The sequence below is a fragment of the Armigeres subalbatus genome, chromosome 1, assembly GCF_024139115.2.
Source record: "Armigeres subalbatus isolate Guangzhou_Male chromosome 1, GZ_Asu_2, whole genome shotgun sequence".
In the NCBI taxonomy this organism is placed as follows: domain Eukaryota; kingdom Metazoa; phylum Arthropoda; class Insecta; order Diptera; family Culicidae; genus Armigeres; species Armigeres subalbatus.
This window is the reverse complement of record NC_085139.1, coordinates 121,061,534-121,082,783: the sequence shown is the minus strand read 5'-3', so window position 1 is coordinate 121,082,783 and position 21,250 is coordinate 121,061,534. Positions and strand designations below refer to the sequence as shown.

Sequence of the window (21,250 nt, the reverse complement as noted above, 5' to 3'; positions counted from 1 at the left end):
TGAGTTTTTTTATTATTCAAATTTGTATGGAATTTCTGAAATTTTCGATGAGAAAAACTTTGACTATTATCTGAATGTATTTCCAATATCTACCCAATAATACTGCAATAGACGGGCTTTCCTTATCGCACGATGTGAGGCTACAAAGCAAGACCATGCTGAAGGTGGCTGGGTTCGTTTCCCGGTCCGATCTAGGAAATTTTCGGGTTGAACATTTCCCTGTGTTAGCCTCATGGTAATGATATACAATTGAATCTCTGTGCGATACTATTCGACTTTATTTTGATTCCAATCTCATTCCTTGCATATATGAACTCATATATTCAATTTCATTTGATTTTATCATAAATTTTATTTGAAACATTGTAATTCGACCCTAATCAAACTCCAACTATAGGGGAAACTGGACACACATGATCCCCACTTTTTGTTTAGCATATTTATCGATGTAACATGCACAGATTTGCACGCTTCTTGATGGACTTGATAAAGAATTTAATTAGCTATTTAAAAACGTCATTGGAAGCAATAGTTTGTTCATGAAAGTTACCTAAAAACCGATTTTGCTGAAAGATAGAATATTTGGCATTTTCAAAACTTGCGGGAGACTTGATCCCCATATAGGGGGAAATTGATCCCGTTATGAGCTGAACATGTTTAGGTTCCTCCAAGTCTAATGAAAGGACGAATTGGTCTAGCCTCAAATCCTAACAATTCTTCATAGTCTGTCGTAATAGCAGTCGTGCGAAAATTAAATAATATTGGTATTTAGTAAGGCAAGTATTTGGTTCTCGAATAGAGTAATAGTGACAGATAGAATGTCTGCTATAGCAACAACATTGGCATAGTGATGATGATTCATCTGCAAACCATTCACTCCATTAAAAGACAGTGGTCATATCACGACAACCATGATGTGCCCTAGAGGATCTCGTTTTGTGATTGATACATGTGATTGATGTGATCGATACATAAATATATCTTTGTAATTTTAGAATCTATTTTTTCTTATTAAATCTCTGAAAATTAGCAACGCTGCGAATGCTATGGCTAATAGAAAATATCCCTGAGTACCTGCTTTGAGATCAATAACAAAACTTGTGACACATCGAGATCGTCAGACTATTTACTACCAATACCACAACCGTGATCATACCAGGATGGTGACTTCATACATCAATATGGTACTGTCACGCATCATCATTTTTAAAGTGTGTGTTATTATTACACAAATTCGATTTCTCTTAAACTACTGACTAAAAGTTGTTGAATGTGCCTATTATTGAAAAAATCTTTAAGTAGATTTACAAATAAATGGTGATTGTAAGCAAATTTCTCCTGGTTCAAACGGAAAGAATTTAGTACCAGATCGAACAATACTGATTTTAAGCCCTGTGATTTGTTGATTATTTCCAAAGCCTAATTTTTACACTTTTTCATAGAAAATAATGTTAAAATGCATTTAATGAAACTAATCAAAACTAAGTATAATCAATTACATTTTATTCTGGGTAATGAAATCAAGGATGTTAACGATCATTCAGTAATTTGCGTTCAATCATTTAGTGGTTTGCCAATAACACATTCCAGAAGCTGAATTTCAAATCATGTTGTATGGTGGACTTCTAGTGCGAAGGTTTTTCTACAACTTTGCCTAATGGTTCGTTATTAGATTTCAACTAATAACGGAGTTATAGCGCTAGTTGTAGTAACTTTAATAAAATGATTGGAATGTTGTTATCATTAAGTCTAAGCTACTGAAACTATAGCTTTAACTCCGTTACTAGTGGAATTTAAACAACGAACCATTGGGCAGAGTTTTAGATGTACCTTTGCACTAGAAGTCCACCATACAACACATTTTGAAATTTAGCTTTTGGAATGAGTTATTGACATACTACTAAATGATCGAACGCAAATTACTGAATGATCGTTAACATCCTTGAATGAAATAAGACTATTGAGAAATTCAAATTACACGTTTATTATACTTTTTAACTAGAAAAGAGTTTTAACAGATCAATTTGTTACATACAATACAATAATATGCAACGGTATACAACAAACGCCTTAATATATGCAATTTCGGGATCAAGTGTGTCCAAACTGTGGGGGATCAAGTGTGTCCATGTTGAGCATTTATCTTGTTTTGATTTTTGTATTCAATGGAAAATAAGCAATAGTTAATTAAATTAATTTATTCAATTCTACAATGATGAAACTTTGTCTAGAAAAAATTTGATACGTTTTGGTTGGACATATTCAAAGTTATTAAACTTTTCTCTTTTGAAGAAAAAAAGGATTAAGAATGCTCAAATAATAAAACCTCTCTAAAACCCATATACATAAAGTAACTAATATCAAATGTTACTCAGATTCAATAATCTATCCAACGGATCCGTTTGCACATATCACTGGTATAAAAATGTGATTTGTTTTCGAAAAAACAGGGGGGGATCATGTGTCCCCGGGGATCATGTGTGTCCAGTTTCCCCTAACAGTAATATATTTGATAAAGTCTTTAGTTAAGCCAAATAATTTATAGTTTGTATTTTGAAAAAGTCGAATGTTTCATATCATATGTATTCCATTCGAACTAGAGAATAGTTTCTTGGTTCTCATTACAAGTCGCTTTTCGCCCTGACATACCCGACTGCTTTCCCGATGATCCACACCACCAAGTTTAAATTGACATTAGCTGTGTGCGAAAAGTTTCAACTGAAGAACCGCACGTGTGGAGCGATTATCAATCTTCCATCCAATCCGGGCGAATCTCGCTGGTTCCCTTGCCACCCATCGTCTGCCTGTCGCTGCATGCTACAATCTAGAAGCATCATTGTTCGATGCATGCCAAAAGCGGGAAGTGATAAAACTATTCCAACATTGTACAGAATTTCCACCATCCTGGGCGGAGAGAACAGAGTCGGCGTCACAGATTAACTCCATCTAGATACTGTCGGTTTTGTCTGAGCTTCGATGTATCATCAGTTATCACGAGGCGGTTGAGGATAGACAAAAACGGGAAACTTTGACTAAATCAACAGATGTTTCGGAGTACCGACTAGGGATGGAATCAAAATCAAGTTCCTGGTGCGTGAACGGGGTCTGTGCAAAACTATGCAAAAGGATGTGGGTGGGTGATGTCGGTTCGGAGAAGATATGTGTATCATCTGTCCAAATTAATCAACAAGCTCCAGACGAGTGGAACAGCTGGTTCTGTGAAGGACGATTATATTGCTGTTTCGGTGCTGATCCTAAATATAAAGCTACAAAGTAATGGAAGATGATTCTGGAAAGTTATCTTGGTTGGCCTTCTTAGAAGATGCATTTCAGAGTAGTTGTTATCGTGGGTGTTTGTTGAAAATTCGTAGAATCGTTTGCCGTGAATTCAGCTAGACGTAAATTTCATTGGAATACATATATAACAATTGATATAAATCGGATTATAATTTCTTCACAGTATATGCTTTGTCATTGCTTCGGTGTATTTCAGACGCATTGAAAAGATCGCTGAAAACGGAAAAATAAATTAAATCGAATATAAAGACATCAGAGAACACAATTTATGTTGAATTATTCATAATACAATTGTAAGAACATCTCAGCAATAAATCAATAGCTTCAGCATCACCCAGCTTCGGATGAAAACTACCAATCTATAAACCACAGCGAGGCGTTTCTAACTAATGTCAATGACGGTGATGATAAATTTACACAAATTTTCCCCCATTTGCTGTATTATTTATCATTGCCTTCAGATCTCTCGCCGACCCGGCTTGTGTATTATGTCAATAATAATCATTGCCGTGATAATAATAATAATATGTGTGTACCATAATAGCACTAATGTATGTAATCGACAAACGAGATCGCTCCAAGCGGCATCCTGCGAGTCAGCACGAGAGACGGGAGAAAGGATAATTGGATTTATGTTTGCCCCGGAAGCGCGCTGATTTAGCACTAGAAGGAATGTGATTGATTAGCCTCTGCAGTCCCAATTCGTACCGCCCGACCCGCACTAGTTTGCTGCACACCTGCGCTCCCACCGTCATGTCAGACAGTTTGCGGCGGTGTCGGCGGAATGCCACCTCCATATAGATTCTGAGTGTTGATGTGAGTTACGAATGGCGTCCCATTTAACACCATTAGGATTGTTGTTATGGAAATTATGTGTATTCTTTTCAGAAATGATAATCCGCGCATTGTTCTCCTCGTGTAGCAAGTTCCATTGTTTTCCTTTCCCGCACGACTCTCACCCGTAAAATAAATTCCTTATTTGTAAATTTGTACTAACACGATGTCCTTCGTGTTTCTTTTCATCATGCTTTTTGAAGTACTAATATAATTCTTTTTCTTTCACTTGCTCCGGACATTGATTGACGATGCAGATTCTACGGGACATTCGCCAAGGATTGCTGCAGCTGAATCGAGACTCTCGAGGTAAGTACGATTTTTATCATTATCTGGATCTCTAATTCTTAAGAAAAAAACTGCAGAAAAAAATAAAAAATAAATACGCTCAAAAATTATGAAGAAAAATGCTTTGGGATAGATAGGATATTGGAATATTTTTTCTGTTGCTCTGTTGCATTGAATCATTTTACCTCACCCTTACGAGAGCCAACAGGCATTAGAATTCAAACAGGATTAGAATTCATCGATTCGGTCAACATTTGGGAAAATGTGCTTTGCACTGAAGAGGATTCGCTTCCATGGTGGTGGTGCTACCCCGCATAAAGGACAACCATCTCGTGCAGTGGCGACAACTTGGGTTTGCATGTGGACGGGGGTGTCGACATTTTTGCGACTGATTGCATCCAATCAAACAATTGCACAACCGGGAATTGGCTTTGCTCGAAGGGCGGGATGCGGTGAATAAATCGGCTCCTTGCGCTCAACCATCATTCTCGTTTGTTGGTGAGATCTTCTTGACGTCGCAAAATGGTAACCGCCGATATCCATCAGAGACGGTTGAACTGTGCAAGAAAAGAAGAGGAAAAGTTCATTATGCAATTTTCCTCCGGAGCTAATCTAATTTTCTCTTTCGTGTGTGCATTTCCGAAATTGAAATTCGTTGCTGAACACAATCAACGATTGTCGAAGCGATTGATTCCCGAATGACTCCTAAAGCATGAAATGTGATACCATTTGCGACATACGTTGATGCTATTGGTTTAAATGGATTCCATGTTCATTCTTTGTATACCCATATCCAAAAATATGAAAGAACATCATCTAAATTGGTCTATTTCACTCGACATTTTCAGACGACACCTACATGTACGACGACGCAGTTACCAACGTTATGCGGATGCCCCACCAGGGCCACTGGTACGACGAGCCTCCGTACGAGAGCGATCCGGATGATTTCCTCATGTCCGGAATGCGACATGCGGGCCCATCCGCAACGATACAAGTAAGTTTTTAATTACTTCAGAGCTGGAAGCTAGAACTTCCCCATCCACATCCCCCTTTCTTGCCATCGTTTTTTCCGCTACCACACCGTTTTTGTTCCTTTGCTTCGACAGCGGCGAAATCCACTCCAGTTCCTGTATTTCTCTCCAGGGACAGCAACTTTTCCCTTATAGTTAGCCTTTTTAGGATAATCGTTTCTGCGCTGCAAATTGTTAATTATTCTCCTTCCAAGCAATTAACTCCGGGATTGTGTAAGTGGGAACCGCGGAAAAATGAGTGGGAAAAAAGACCCAATCTCTTCTTTCCTGGGACTCGCTCACGCCACGTTGCCCGATGGGATCGATGCAACCAAGCGTGAAGTAATTCGTGAAAGTCTGGAGCGTAACTGAGTGTTGGGAATAGGTGAATGAAAGCTCCGTTCATTCTAAAGTCCTAATTCATCATCATGAGTTCCCCACTAATGGGATCCCGAATGAAATCACTATTGAACTACACAAATAAAAATATGTTTTTCCATGGACATGTTTCGAACAAGCAAATAAACACATTGTTCAACTGATCTTACTGTTCATTTAAATCGAAATTAATTAAAACTGTGCTTGCATGTAAAATTTGATTTTTGTCGTTAGTTCGATTTAAAAATTCTTCGTAATGGATGTTTATTAAAATTTATGAATGGAAAACTGAATGGAAAATTTCCCAAAGTTTCTCAAAAGATTTCTTCGGGATTTTACTCCCAACTATTTTAATGAAAAGTTTATTCCATAACTTAAGTGAGGATCAAAGGGCGCGGAGAGCGAGATGGATCAACTAAGCTCGAGCTCAATGACAGACAAAGAAAAAAAAAGGCGTGGCGAGAGAAGGTCGAACAAACTGTACTCGCCGATAAAAATTGGAAACATAAAAGTTCAAAAACTAGAAAGCTATACAAAATCTAAAAGCTAGAAAGCTAAACAAAATCTAAAAGCAAAAAAGCTATATAAAATCTAAAAATCCAAAAATCTAAAATTTTAAAATTCTAAAAGCAAGAAAGCTATACAAAATCTAAAAATCCAAAATTCCAAAATTCTAAAATTCTAAAATTCTAAAATTCTAAAATTCTAAATTCTAAAATTCAAAAATTCAAAAATTCAAAAATTCAAAAATTCAAAAATTCGAAAATTTAAAAATTTAAAAATTCTAAACTTCTAAAATTCTAAAATTCTAAAATTCTGAAATTCTGAAATTCTAAAATTCTATAAAATTCTAAAATTCTAAAATTCTAAAATTCTAAATTCTAAAATTCAAAAATTCAAAAATTCGAAAATTTAAAAATTTAAAAATTCTAAAATTCTAAAATTCTAAAACTCTAAAATTCTAAAATTCTAAAATTCTAAAATTCTAAAATTCTAAAATTCTAAAACTCTAAAATTCTAAAATTCTAAAATTCTAAAATTCTAAAATTCTAAAATTCTAAAATTCTAAAATTCTAAAATTCTAAAATTCTAAAATTCTAAAATTCTAAAATTCTAAAATTCTAAAATTCTAAAATTCTAAAATTTTAAAATTCTAAAATTCTAAAATTCTAAAATTTTAAAATTTTAAAATTTTAAAATTCTAAATTCTAAAGATTCTAAGATTCTGAGTTCTAAAATTCTAAGGTTCTAAGATTCTAAGGTTCTAAGATTCTGGGTTCTAAGGTTCTAAGTTCTAAGGTTCTAAGGTTCTAAGTTCTGAATTCTGAGGTTCAAGGTTCTAAAGGTTCTGAGTTCTGAGTTCTAAGGTTCTAAGTTCAGGATTCTGATTCTGAGTTCTGGGTTCAAATTCTGAGTTCTAAGGGTTCTGAGTTCAAGGTTCTAAGGTTCAAGGTTCTGAGATTCTAGAGTTCTAAAGTTCTAAGGTTCTGGGGTTCCTGAGTTCTGAGTTCTAAGGTTACAAGTTCTGGAGTTCTAAGGTTCTAAAGTTCTAAGGTTCTAAGGTTCTGGGTTCTGAGTTCTAAGGTTCTGAGTTCTGGAGTTCTAGGTTCTAAGTTCTAAGATTCTAAGGTTCTAAGGTTCTGGGTTCTAAGATTCTGGGTTCTAAGAATTCTGAGTTCTGGGGTTCTAAGATTCTGAGTTCTAAGATTCTAAGGTTCTAGGGTTCTAAAATTCTAGGAGTTCTAAGGTTCTGGGTTCTAAGGTTCTGAGTTCTAAGGTTCTAAGGTTCTGGGTTCTAAAGGTTCTAAGGTTCTAAAAGGTTCTAAGATTCTAAGGTTCTAAAATTCTAAAGATTCTGAGAATTCTAAGATTCTAAAGTTCTAAGGTTCTAAGATTCTAAAATTCTAAGTTCTAAGATTCTAAAATTCTGAGGTTCTAAAGTTCTAAGGTTCTAAGGTTCTGAGATTCTAAGGTTCTGAGTTCTAAGGTTCTAAAATTCTAAAATTCTAAAATTCTAAGGTTCTAAAGATTCTAAAGTTCTAAGGTTCTAAGGTTCTAAAATTCTGAGTTCTAAGGTTCTAAAGTTCTGAAAATTCTAAAGGTTCTAAAGTTCTAAGGTTCTAAGATTCTAAAATTCTGAATTCTAAAGGTTCTAAAGTTCTAAGGTTCTAAAGGTTCTAAATTCTGGATTCTAAGGTTCTAAAGGTTCTGAGATTCTAAAATTCTAAGGTTCTAAGGATTCTGGGTTCTGGATTCTGGATTCTAAGGTTCTAAGTTCTAAAGATTCTAAGTTCTAAAAGGTTCTGAGTTCTAAAGTTCTAGATTCTAAAGGTTCTGAGTTCTAAAATTCTAGGAGTTCTAAGAGTTCTAAGGTTCTAAGGTTCTGAGTTCTAAAAAGGTTCTAAGGTTCTAAGGTTCTAAAATTCTAAGTTCTAAAATTCTAAGGTTCTAAAGGTTCTAAAGGTTCTAAGGATTCTAAAGATTCTAAGGTTCTAAGGTTCTAAGTTCTAAGATTCTAAGATTCTAAATTCTGAGTTCTAAAATTCTGAAATTCTGAAATTCTGAATTCTGGAGTTCTAAAGATTCAATTCTAAAGTTCTAAGGTTCTAAATTCTGAGTTCTGAGGTTCTAGGAGTTCTAAGATTCTAAAGGTTCTAAAAGGTTCTAAAATTCTGAGTTCTAAGATTCTAAGGTTCTAAAAGGATTCTGAGTTCTAAGGTTCTGGAGTTCTAAAATTCTAAGGGTTCTAAGATTCTAAGAGTTCTAAGGTTCTAAAGATTTCACTGAGATTCTAAGGTTCTAAGATTCTGAAATTCTAAAATTCTAAAGGATTCTAAGGGATTCTAAGGTTCTAAGATTCTGAGTTCTAAAATTCTAAAGATTCTGAGTTCTAAGGTTCACAAAAGTTCTAAGATTCTAAGGTTCTAAGATTCTAAGTTCTGGAGTTCTAAGGATTCTAAGGTTCTAAGGTTCTAAAGATTCTGAGTTCTAAAGGTTCTAAGATTCTAAGAGTTCTAAGGTTCTAAGATTCTAAGGTTCTAAAGTTCTAAAGATTCTAAGATTCTAAGGGATTCTAAGATTCTAAAGTTCTAAAGATTCTAAGGTTCTAAGGTTCTGAGATTCTGAGTTCTGGGTTCTAAAGGATTCTAAGGTTCTAAGTTCTGATTCTAAAGATTCTAAGGTTCTAAAGGTTCTAAGGTTCTAAGATTCTAAGGAGTTCTAAGGTTCTAAGGTTCTAGGATTCTAAGGTTCTAAGGTTCTGAGTTCTAAAGTTCTAAGGGATTCTAAGGTTCTAAGGTTCTAGATTCTAAAGGTTCTAAAGATTCTAAGATTCTAAGATTCTGGATTCTAAGGTTCTAAGGATTCTGAGTTCTAAGGTTCTAAGGTTCTAAGATTCTAAAATTCTGAGTTCTAAAATTCTAAGGTTCTAAGGTTCTAAGGTTCTAAATTCTAAGGTTCTAAAATTCTGAGTTCTAAAATTCTGAGTTCTGAGATTCTAAGGTTCTAAGGTTCTAAGGATTCTGAGTTCTAAAGATTCTAAAATTCTAAGGTTCTAAGGTTCTAAGGTTCTGAGTTCTAAGGTTCTGAGTTCTAAGGATTCTAAAATTCTGGAGTTCTAAAGTTCTAAGATTCTAAGTTCTAGGGTTCTAAGGTTCTGGGTTCTAAGATTCTGAGTTCTAAAGGTTCTGAGTTCTAAAGGTTCTAAGGTTCTGAGTTCTAAGATTCTAAGGTTCTAAAGGTTCTAAGGTTCTAAGATTCTAAAGGTTCTGGATTCTAAGGTTCTGAGTTCTAAGATTCTAAGGTTCTAAGGTTCTGAGTTCTAAAGTTCTGGATTCTAAGGTTCTAAGGTTCTAAGATTCTGAGTTCTAAGGTTCTGGGATTCTAAGATTCTAAGGAGTTCTAAGGTTCTGAGTTCTAAGGTTCTAAGGGTTCTAAAGGTTCTGAGTTCTGAGTTCTAAGGTTCTGGAGTTCTAAGGTTCTAAGGATTCTAAAGATTCTGAGTTCTAAAATTCTGGGTTCTAAGGTTCTAAGTTCTGGAGTTCTAAGGTTCTAAGGTTCTAGATTCTAAGGTTCTAAAGATTCTAAAGGTTCTAAGTTCTAAGATTCTAAAGGTTCTAAAATTCTAAGATTCTAAAGATTCTAAGGTTCTAAGGTTCTAAGGATTCTAAAGATTCTAAGGTTCTGAGTTCTAAGGTTAAAAGTTCTAAGGTTCTAAATTCTAAAGATTCTAGATTCTGGAGTTCTAAAAGGTTCTAAGATTCTGAGTTCTAAAGGATTCTAAGGTTCATTCTAAGGTTCTGGAGTTCTAAGATTCTGAGTTCTAAGATTCTAAAATTCTAAGGTTCTAAAGTTCTAAGGTTCTAAAATTCTAAGATTCTAAGATTCTAGTTCTAAGGTTCTAAGGTTCTAAATTCTAAAGTTCAAGATTCTGGGTTCTAAAATTCTGAGTTCTGGAGTTCTAAGGTTCTAAGGATTCTAAGGTTCTAAAGTTCTGAGTTCTAAGATTCTAAGGTTCTGAGTTCTAAGATTCTGGAGTTCTAAGATTCTAAAGATTCTAAGATTCTAAAGTTCTAAGGTTCTGAGTTCTAGGTTCTAAGGTTCTAAGGAGTTCTGGGATTCTAAAGGTTCTAAGGTTCTAAAGGTTCTGAGTTCTAAAGGTTCTAAGGTTCTGGGGTTCTAAAGTTCTGAGTTCTAAAATTCTAAAGATTCTGGGTTCTAAAGTTCTAAAGGTTCTGGAGTTCTAAAGGTTCTAAGAAGGTTCTGGAGTTCTAAGGTTCTAAGGTTCTAAAGTTCTAAGGTTCTGAGAGTTCTAAAATTCTAAATTCTAAGGTTCTAAGGTTCTAAGATTCTAAGGTTCTAAGGTTCTAAGATTCTGAGTTCTAAGGTTCTGGAGTTCTAAAATTCTAAGGTTCTAAGGTTCTAAGTTCTAAGATTCTGGAGTTCTAAGGTTCTAAGGTTCTAAATTCTGGGGATTCTAAAATTCTGAGATTCTAAGGTTCTAAAGATTCTAAAATTCTAAAGTTCTAAGATTCTAAGGTTCTAAAGTTCTAAGGTTCTGAGTTCTAAGGTTCTGAATTCTAAGGTTCTGAGTTCTAAAGATTCTAAGGTTCTAAAGTTCTAAAGATTCTAAGGATTCTAAAAGATTCTGGTTTCTAAGTTCTAAGGTTCTAAAATTCTAAGGTTCTGGAGTTCTAAGATTCTGGGTTCTAAAGGTTCTAAAGGTTCTAAAGTTCTAAAGATTCTAAGGTTCTAAGGTTCTAAAATTCTAAGATTCTAAGGATTCTAAAATTCTGGAGTTCTAGGATTCTAAAGGTTCTAAAGTTCTAAAGATTCTAAGATTCTAAGGTTCTAAAGATTCTAAAAGGTTCTAAAGATTCTAAGGTTCTAAGTTCTAAGGGTTAAGGTTCTAAGATTCTGAGTTCTAAGGTTCTAAAGATTCTAAAGTTCTAAAAGGTTCTAAGATTCTAAGGTTCTAAAATTCTAAAATTCTGGAGTTCTAAGATTCTAAAGGTTCTAAGATTCTGAATTCTAAAATTCTAAGATTCTAAAGTTCTGAGTTCTAAAGGTTCTAAGATTCTAAGGTTCTAAGGTTCTAAGATTCTAAATTCTAAAGATTCTGGAGTTCTAAGGTTCTAGGATTCTAAGGTTCTAAAGGTTCTAAAATTCTGAGTTCTAAAGATTCTAAAATTCTAAAAGTTCTGGGTTCTAAGATTCTAAGGTTCTGAGTTCTGAGTTCTAAAGATTCTAAGGTTCTAAATTCTAAGGTTCTAAGGTTCTGGAGTTCTAAGATTCTGAGTTCTGGAGTTCTAAGGTTACTGAGTTCTAAGATTCTAAGTTCTAAAGTTCTAAGGTTCTAAAAGATTCTAAGGTTCTGAGTTCTAAGGTTCTAAGGTTCTAAAGGTTCTGGAGTTCTGGATTCTGAGATTCTAAAGTTCTAAGGTTCTAAGTTCTAAGAGTTCTAAAGATTCTAATTCTAAGGTTCTAAGGTTCTAAAGATTCTGAGTTCTGAGTTCTAAGGTTCTGAGATTCTAAAGGATTCTAAGGTTCTAAGGTTCTAGGGTTCACAAAATTCTAAAGGTTCTAAATTCTAAGATTCTAAGGTTCTAAAGTTCTAAGGTTCTGAGATTCTAAAATTCTAAAGTTCTAAGGTTCTAAAGTTCTAAGGATTCTAAGATTCTAAAATTCTAAAGATTCTAAAGGTTCTAAGATTCTGGAGTTCTAAAATTCTAGATTCTAAAATTCTAAGTTCTGAAGATTCTAAGTTCAAAGGTTCACAAGATTCTAAAATTCTAAGAGTTCTAAGGTTCTGATTCTAAAGGTTCTGGGTTCTAAAGTTCTGAGATTCTTAAATTCTAAATTCTAAAGTTTCTAAGGATTCTAGTTCTAAGGTTCTGGAGTTCTGAGTTCTGGGTTCTAAGTTCTAAGATTCTAGTTCTAAGGTTCTAAGGTTCTGAGATTCTAAAGGTTCTAAGTTCTAAAGGTTCTAAAGGTTGGTTCTAAGATTCTAAGGAGTTCTAAGGTTCTAAGGTTCTAGGAGTTCTGAGTTCTAAAGGTTCTAATTCTGGAGTTCTAAGGATTCTAAGATTCTAAGTTCTGAAGTTCTAAATTCTAAGATTCTAAAGGTTCTGAGATTCTAAGATTCTAAGATTCTGAGTTCTGAAAATTCAAGGTTCTAAAGATTCTGGAGTTCAAATGGAAATTCTAGAGTTCTAAGTTCTAAGGTTCTAAAGGTTCTGGGTTCTAGATTCTGAGTTCTAAGGTTCACAAGGTTCTAAAATTCTGGTTCTAAAGGTCTAATTCTGGGTTCTAAAATTCTAAGGTTCTAAGGTTCTGGAGTTCTAAGGTTCTAAGGTTCTGAGGAGTTCTAAGGTTCTGGATTCTAAAATTCTAAGGTTCTAAAGATTCTGGTTCTAAGGTTCTAAATTCTGGGTTCTAAAGTTCTAAGGTTCAAAGTTCTGGGTTCTAAGGTTCTAAGATTCTAAGGTTCTAAGGTTCTAAAGTTCTGGAGTTCTAAGGTTCTAAGGTTCTAAGGTTCTAAAATTCTAAGGTTCTAAGGTTCTAAGATTCTAAAGGTTCTGAATTCTAAGATTCTAAGATTCTGGAGTTCTAAGGTTCTAAAGATTCTAAGGTTCAAGATTCTAAAATTCTGGGTTCAAGGTTCTGAGATTCTGGAATTCTAAGATTCTGGGGTTCTGGGTTCTGAGTTCTAAGGTTCTGAGATTCTAAGGGTTCTGAGGTTCTGGATTCTGGGGTTCACCAAGGTTCTGGAGTTCTAAGGTTCTGGGTTCTGGAGTTACAAGTTCTAAGGTTCTGAGTTCTGAGTTCAAGGAGTTCTAAGGTTCTAAGGTTCTGAGTTCTGAGTTCTAGGATTCTAAAGGGTTCTAAGATTCTGAGGTTCTAAGGTTCTAGGTTCTAAAGGTTCTGAGGTTCTAATTCTGGAGTTCTAAGGTTCTAAGGTTCTAGGGTTTCTGGAGTTCTAAGGTTCTGGGTTCTAAGGTTCTGAGTTCTAAGGTTCTAAAGGTTCACAAAGGTTCTAAATTCTGGGTTCTAAGGTTCTAAAGATTCTGAGTTCTAAGGTTCTGGAGTTCTGGGTTCTAAGATTCTAAGGTTCTAAAATTCTGGGTTCTGAGTTCTAGGGTTCTAAAGTTCTAAAAGTTCTAAGGTTCTAAGTTCTAATTCTGAGTTCTAGGGTTCTAAGATTCTAAGGTTCTTTAAGATTCTAAGGTTCTAAGGGTTAGGTTCTAAGGTTCTAAAAGTTCTAAAATTCTAAGGAATTCTCAAGATTCTAAGGGATTCTAAAGGTTCTAAATTCTGGAGTTCTAAGGTTCTAAAGATTCTAAAATTCTAAGATTCTGGATTCTGGGAATTCTAAGGTTCTAAAATTCTAAGGATTCTGGAGTTCTAAAAGGTTCTAAAATTCTAAGATTCTAAGGTTCTAAAATTCTAAAGGTTCTAAGGTTCACAAGGTTCTGAGGTTCTGGGTTCTAAGATTCTGAGGTTCTAAAGGGTTCTGAGTTCTGAGTTCTAAGGTTCTAAGGATTCTAAGGTTCTGGAGTTCTAAATTCTAAGGTTCTGGGTTCTAAGGATTCTAAGGTTCTAAGGTTCTAAAGGTTCTAGATTCTAAAGATTCTAAAGGTTCTAAATTCTAAGGTTCTAGGAGTTCTAAGGTTCTAAAGGTTCTAAGGTTCTAAGATTCAAGGTTCTAAAATTCTAAAGTTCTAAGAGTTCTAAGGTTCTAAGGTTCTAAAGGTTCTAAGGGTTCTGGAGTTCTAAGGTTCTAAGGTTCTGGAATTCTAAAGGTTCTAAGATTCTGGAGTTCTAAGTTCTGGTTCTGGAGATTCTGCAAGGTTTCCTAGTTCTAAGATTCTAAGTTCTAAGGAATTCTGGAGTTCTAAGGTTCTAAAAGTTCTAAAGGAGATTCTAAAGATTCTAAAGGATTCTAAAGATTCTGAGTTCTAAGGTTCTAAGATTCTAAAGGTTCTAAATTCTAAGATTCTAAAGGTTCTAATTCTAAGAGATTCTAAGTTCAGGAATTCTAAGGTTCTACAAAGGTTCTGAGATTCTGGAGTTCTAAAGTTCTAAGATTCTGGGTTCTGAGATTCTGGGGATTCTAGGGTTCTAAGGATTCTAAAATTCTGAGTTCTAAAGGTTCTAGAGGTTCTGAGTTCTAAGTTCTAGGGTTCTGGATTCTAAGGTTCTGGGTTCTGAGATTCTAAAAGATTCTGAGTTCTAAGGATTCTAAGGTTCTAAAGTTCCTAAAATTCTAAAGGTTCTGGGATTCTGAGTTCTGAGATTCTAAGATTCTGAGATTCAAGGTTCTAAGGAGTTCTAAAGGATTCTGAAAGTTTCCTGAGATTCTAAGGTTCACAAGATTCTAAGGATTCTAAGGTTCTAAGGAGTTCTAAGATTCTAAAGTTCTAAGGTTCTGAGTTCTGAGTTCTGGGTTCTGAGTTCACAAAATTCTAAGATTCTAAGGTTCTAAGATTCTGAAATTCTAAGGTTCTAAAGGTTCTGAGTTAAGGTTCTAAGGTTCTGAGGTTCTAAGGATTCTGAGTTCTGGAGTTCTAAGATTCTAAGGTTCTAAAATTCTAAGATTCTGAGTTCTAAGGTTCTGGAGTTCTAAGGTTCTAAAGTTCTAAGTTCTAAGGATTCTGAGTTCTAAGGTTCTGAGATTCTGAGTTACTAAAGATTCTAAGGTTCTGAGATTCTAAGGTTCTAAAATTCTAAGAGTTCTAAGGGTTCTGGAGTTCTAAGATTCTGAAAGTTCTAAAGGTTCTGAGTTAAGGATTCTAAGGTTCTAAAATTCTGGATTCTAAGATTCTAAAGGTTCTAAAGATTCTAAGATTCTAAATTCTGGGGTTTAAAAGGTTCTAAGTTAAATTCTGGGGATTAAAATTCTAAGGTTCTAAAAATTCTGGTTCTAAAGGTTAAAGGGATTCTAAGATTCTAAAGATTCTAAGATTCTGAGATTCTAAAGATTCTAAGGTTCTAAAAGTTCTAAGTTCTAAGGGTTCTAAGATTCTAAGGTTCAAATTCTAAAATTCTAAAGGTTCTAAAGATTCTAAGGTTCTAAAGTTCTAAAATTCTAAAAGGTTCTAAAATTCTAAGATTCTAAATTCTAAAATTTGAAGGGATTCTAAAATTCTAAGGTTCTGGATTCTAAAATTCTAAGGATTCTAAGGATTCTAAAGATTACTAAATTCTGAGTTCTAAAATTCTAACACAAGTTCTACCAAGATTCTAAGATTCTGGAGTTCTAAGATTCTAGGGTTCTAAGGTTCTAAGATTCTGGAGTTCTGGGTTCTAAAGGTCTAAGATTCTGAGGTTCTAAGGGTTCTAAGATTCTGGAATTCTAAGGTTCTAAAATTCTGGGGTTCTAGATTCTAAGGTTCTGAGTTCTAAAGATTCTAAGATTCTAAGGTTCTGGAGTTCTAAAGTTCTAAAGGTTCTGAGATTCTAAAATTCTAAGGTTCTAAAGTTCTGGGATTCTAAGGGATTCTAAGGATTCTGAGTTCTAAAGGTTCTAAAGGTCTGAGTTCTGGAAGTTCTGAGATTCTAAGATTCTGAGTTCTAAGGTTCTGAATTCTGAGATTCTAAGGTTCTAAGGTTCTAAATTCTGGGTTCTGAAAGATTCTAAAAGGTTCTAAGGTTCTAAAGATTCTAAATTCTAAAGATTCTAAAGTTCTAAGGATTCTAAGGTTCTAAGGTTCTGAGTTCTAAAATTCTGAGTTCTAAGGATTCTAAGAGTTCTAAAGTTCTAAGGTTCTAAGGTTCTGGAGTTCTGGGAATTCTGAGGTTCTAAAGATTCTAAGGTTCTGAGGATTCTAGGGTTCTAAAGGTTCTAGTTCTGGATTCTAAGGATTCTGAGTTACTAAGGTTCTAAAATTCTGAGTTCTAAAGATTCTGGAGTTCTAAGTTCTAAGGTTCTAAAGATTCAGGAATTCTAAATTCTAAGGTTCTAAGATTCTGAGTTCTAGGGTTCTAAGGTTCTAAGGTTCTGGAGTTCTAAAGATTCTAAGGTTCTAGGGTTCTGAAGGTTCTAGGGTTCTAAAGGTTCTAATTCTAGGGTTCTAAGGTTCTAAGGTTCTAAGGTTCTAAGATTCTGAGGTTCTGAGTTCTAAAATTCTAAGGTTCTGGGGTTCCTGGGTTCTGAGGTTCTAAGGTTCTGAAGGTTCTGAGATTCTAAAGGTTCTAGGGTTCTGAGATTCTAAGGTTCTAAAGGTTCTGAGTTCTAAGGTTCTGAGGTTCTCAAGTTCTAAGGTTCTAGGATTCTGAGATTCTAAAGGTTCTGAGTTCTGAGGATTCTAAAATTCTAAAGGTTCTAAGGTTCTAAGATTCTAAGGTTCTAAGATTCTAAAGGTTCTAGGAGTTCTAAATTCTAAGATTCTAAAAGGTTCTAAATTCTAAAATTCTAAATTCTAAAATTCTGAGTTTTAAAATTCTAAAATTCTAAAATTCTGGAATTCTAAAATTCTAAAATTCTAAAATTCTGAGTTCTGGAAAATTCTAAAATTCTAAAATTCTAAGATTCTAAATTCTAAAATTCTAAGGTTCTTAATTCTTAAGATTCTTAAATTCTTGATTCTAAAGTTCTAAAGATTCTAAAAGATTCTAAAATTCTAAAATTCTAAAATTCTAAAATTCTAAATTCTAAAATTCTAAAATTCTTCTAAAATCTTCTAAAAATCTTAGATCTTGAAATCTTAAAGATCTTCAAATCTTTAAAATCTTAAATCTTGAATCTTAAAATCTTAAAGATCTTAAAATCTTAAAATCTTAAAAGATCTTAAAATCTTAAAATCTTAAAGATCTTAAAAATCTTAAAATCTTAAAATCTTAAAATCTTAAAATCTTAAAGATCTTAAAATCTTAAAATCTTAAAATCTTAATCTTAAAATCTTAAAATCTTAAAATCTTAAAGATCTTAAAATCTTAAAATCTTAAAATCTTAAAATCTTAAAATCTTAAAATCTTAAAATCTTAAAATCTTAAAATCTTAAAATCTTAAAATCTTAAAATCTTAAAAATCTTAAAATCTTAAAATCTTAAAAATCTTAAAATCTTAAAATCTTAAAATCTTAAAATCTTAAAATCTTAAAATCTTAAAAATCTTAAAATCTTAAAATCTTAAAATCTTAAAATCTTAAAATCTTAAAATCTTAAAATCTTAAAATCTTAAAATCTTAAAATCTTAAAATCTTAAAATCTTAAAATCTTAAAATCTTAAAATCTTAAAATCTTAAAATCTTAAAATCTTAAAATCTTAAAATCTTAAAATCTTTAAAATCTTAAAATCTTAAAATCTTAAAATCTTAAAATCTTAAAATCTTAAAATCTTAAAATCTTAAAATCTTAAAATCTTAAAATCTTAAAATCTTAAAATCTTAAAATCTTAAAATCGTAAAATCTTAAAATCTTAAAATCTTAAAATCTTAAAATCCTAAAATCTTAAAATCTTAAAATCTTAAAATCTTTAAATCTTGAAATCTTGAAATCTTGAAATCTTAAAATCATAAAATCTTAAAATCATAAAATTTTAAAATCTTAAAATCTTAAAATCTTGAGATCTTGAAATTTTAAAATCCAAAAATTTCAAGATCTAAAGATCCAAATATTTCAAAATCTAAAAGTTTTAAAATCTAAATCTAAATCTAAAATAATTTAAAAATAATTAAATTTAAAATCTAAAAATCTAGTTTTTGTTATTTTAATCTTTTTATTCTAATTTTTCATGGATATTATTTATTTCAATGCCTCCTTTCATTTATTTTAGTTGGGTGAAATTGCCCAAGTACATTGCTGCTGGATAGTAACACCTCTCCCATCATGCAGGATTAGGAACGAATAAAGCATTCTCTTGTGTGGTTACAATTGCTTCCATAATGCTTCACGTACCACATATTCAGTACGACTGTGAGGTGATAGAAGAGGATTTCACCCAAAGGCAAACACGCGTACGTGTGTTTTGCGTTCACGTTCCCCTAAATAGACCCACCCAACCCACATACACATTCATTTTCTTCACGGTACCGTTTGGCTCGTTTTTGTGCGGAAGGAGTTTTCCACGAGGAGAGCCGCGACTCGTCGAGCAGAAAAAGCCAAAAACAGCTGTCGCTGATGCCGTTGTTGTCGTCATTGCCACCGTCGACGGTGGCTGCGGTGCTAGCAGCCGTTCATCGCTTTCAATTAATTTCGAACATTCCGAATTTAATGGAAAATTCCTGTTTCCACTAAAATTCGTCGTTTCGGTCCCATTGCGTTCAACCTATTAATATTTTTTACCAAGCGTGGGGCGGGAGGTCGCCTCCCGATCGGTTTTATTCGTTGGAGTCCGTCAACGGGCGGTGCGGTGGTGGTCTGTGGCTGGTGACGGGATTTTCGTTGAATGACGTATTTTTGCGGAACGTTGGATTCGGTTGTGGTTTTTGAAAGGCGAAATCGATAAAGAAAAGAGAGATGGAGTGGTTGAAATTTTGAAGCTTAATCGCAAAATCAACCGAGCTTGCAATGGCGAAAAGATGGTTTTGAAAAGCTTTGTTTACTAGAACGCTGCTGCTTGCCTTGCTAATGATCCATAAAAATTGTTGGTTAGATTCGTTGACTGTAGGAGACGATGCAAAACAAGTTTCTCAAATCACTTATTCATGTGAAAATCACTGCATTGCGTTTAAAGACCTCCAGAATACACACCTTCCTTTGTGTTTGGTACCGTGTTAAAATAACAGGATTCCTTCTCAGCTAAAGTACCCTCTGGCAAATCTTTCAGTATCTTCTCAATCGGAGATCCTTTTAAGCACACAGTTGAAGGACTTTAATCCCGTTTTCCATTCCTTTTGAAGCGAAAATCGATTCCCCAGCGGGTGGAATGAAAAGCTCTGTTTGTCGACGGATTTCCTTTAGGTAGCCGTCTGTTTGGGTGTGTGTCTTTCGAAATGTCCCAAAAGCAGCGACTTGTTGACGACTTCCTGGGAAAGCTAGCGAAGTCCTAGCCACCAGTTTCAGGTTATTTTTCACCGGAAATACCCTGCAGCGGACACGGAAATAACCCGTATAATGATGGACATCCTTTGAGTTTTTGCTTAGCTGTTGCTGAACCAGACAGGGGCGTGTGAATGTTGAACAAGTGAATTAAAAAATAGGAACCCAACCGAGCTCGGATAAGTCGCAAAACAGATGGGGTTTTGTCCTAAGACCCTAGGTAAAGAGGATAGACTAAATAAGCTTAAGGCCTATCTCAGCTGAATATTTCCCCGTTTCTCGATGAACCTCTTGGCTCTAGCGGATAGATTATTGCATTATAAGGAGGAAATTTGTCCCTATTTTCCAACCCATTTCACTGAAGCCTTGTTAGAATAATACGACTTTGCTCTTTTCTTCTCTCCCAATCAATGCAGGGCGGACAGGTGTGCTACACCACGAATGGACGGGAAGGGCAAGGCGTAATATCGTTGCGATCTGCCGGCGACATATCGATCCCCAGCGAGGTCCCATCCGGCGAGGGACTGATTGTACCGCAGCAACCTCCAAACCACCGACCATCATTCCGCTCAAACATGCCAGGTAAAGTGGATCACCATAAGTTTATCATCGCCGGCAACGTTAACAATAATTTCGGATTCAGCCATCATAATCCTCTGTCCCGGCGGTGCTGCGGTGGCGGCGGCACCCACTCGAGGTAATCGCGATTTAGCTCATTATCGCATTTTGAATCTGCTCTGCTTGCATGTAGCTACATTGTCAGGGCCGCTATCCCAGGTCGTGATATCAGTAGACCGGCTAAATCTGACTGTAATTATAATTTTACAATAAATTTAATCAATTTTACATAAATTTCAATTAGGTGCGCCAGCTTGGTCACACTTAGGGGTATTTGATCCAAATTATTGGACGATAGTATAGAAACAGTTTGAAAATTTTACATTTTTATAACAGTTTTCTTAATGGTGACCTACTAGCAAAGATTTTTTTAAATAATATTTTTAAAAAATGTATTTTAATAAAAAAAATGTTTGAAAACTACTCCTGCGTGCATCGACGTCGTGCTTTATCAGAGTGAAAGTATATGCAGCATATTAGTGGCTTCAGAAGCCGTTAAACGATCTCCGCCTCCAGAATAAAACATCCAGCCAGAAGGATCACGCTCTGGTGGATTGACGGCAACGACAATTGAAAGCAGTCAGGCTAGATAATGATTAAATTTAAATTTAATTTTCACCATCGTCGACCGGGCTGCTACTACCACCGCCACCATTCTTGAGATGACGACGCCCAACGGCGACGTCGTCGTTTTTATCGTCATCGTTTCTATCTAACCCATTATTGGCAAGCATCTATTCTAGTCGGTGCTGGGTGAGCTCCCGCCGGCTTCAAGCTGGTTGGCCCGCAGCCATAATCATATCATCGTCATCATTATAACAAGTCGTAGCCGGAAGAGTTTTCCGAATCCCGAATCGTCTCGTCCTATCCGTGCTGTTGGTTGTCTTCGTCTTTGTAGTTTTCATATCCGTTCTTGGTTTTTCTCTAATTTCAGATCGCACGACCGGGAAAGCGGAGACTACGCAGGATCGATATCGGATCTGCACAGTGTTACCTCACGTCTCAGTCAGGTTTCGGTGAGTAGGAATCAATTTGACTCAAGCAAAACAGAATTGTTGGTGGTACACATTTTAAATTGCTTAGATTTGTTGTTGATTTTGTTCGCGAAACAAAACAAAAAATGTTTTTGCTATAACTTCTACATATATTTTTTAAGTTCAGCAAATTTCAGGGTTTGCCGAAAACATTGCCGCATGCATAAGCTCTGTATTTCATTCTACTTCTAGACAAACAAATATTGTTATGAGAATGTCAAAAAGACATACAATCGAAAGTGTTGTTTGGCCGAAAACGCCGTTTAGCCAAAATGGTCGTTTGGTCGAAAATGTCGTAATGCAGCGAAA

The 21,250-nt window shown here is 34.6% G+C and overlaps 1 protein-coding gene across 1 annotated transcript in view; it reads left to right on the top strand.

Moving 5' to 3' along the window:
• LOC134205078 (sterile alpha motif domain-containing protein 5) overlaps positions 1-21,250 on the top strand; it is an 872,402-nt gene that overhangs the window by 739,171 nt on the left and 111,981 nt on the right. Inside the window, exons 9-10 of the mRNA XM_062679979.1 lie at positions 4,389-4,440; positions 5,268-5,416. Of these exons, the coding sequence (XP_062535963.1) occupies positions 4,389-4,440; positions 5,268-5,416 (201 nt within the window). The remainder of the gene's footprint in view (positions 1-4,388; positions 4,441-5,267; positions 5,417-21,250) is intronic.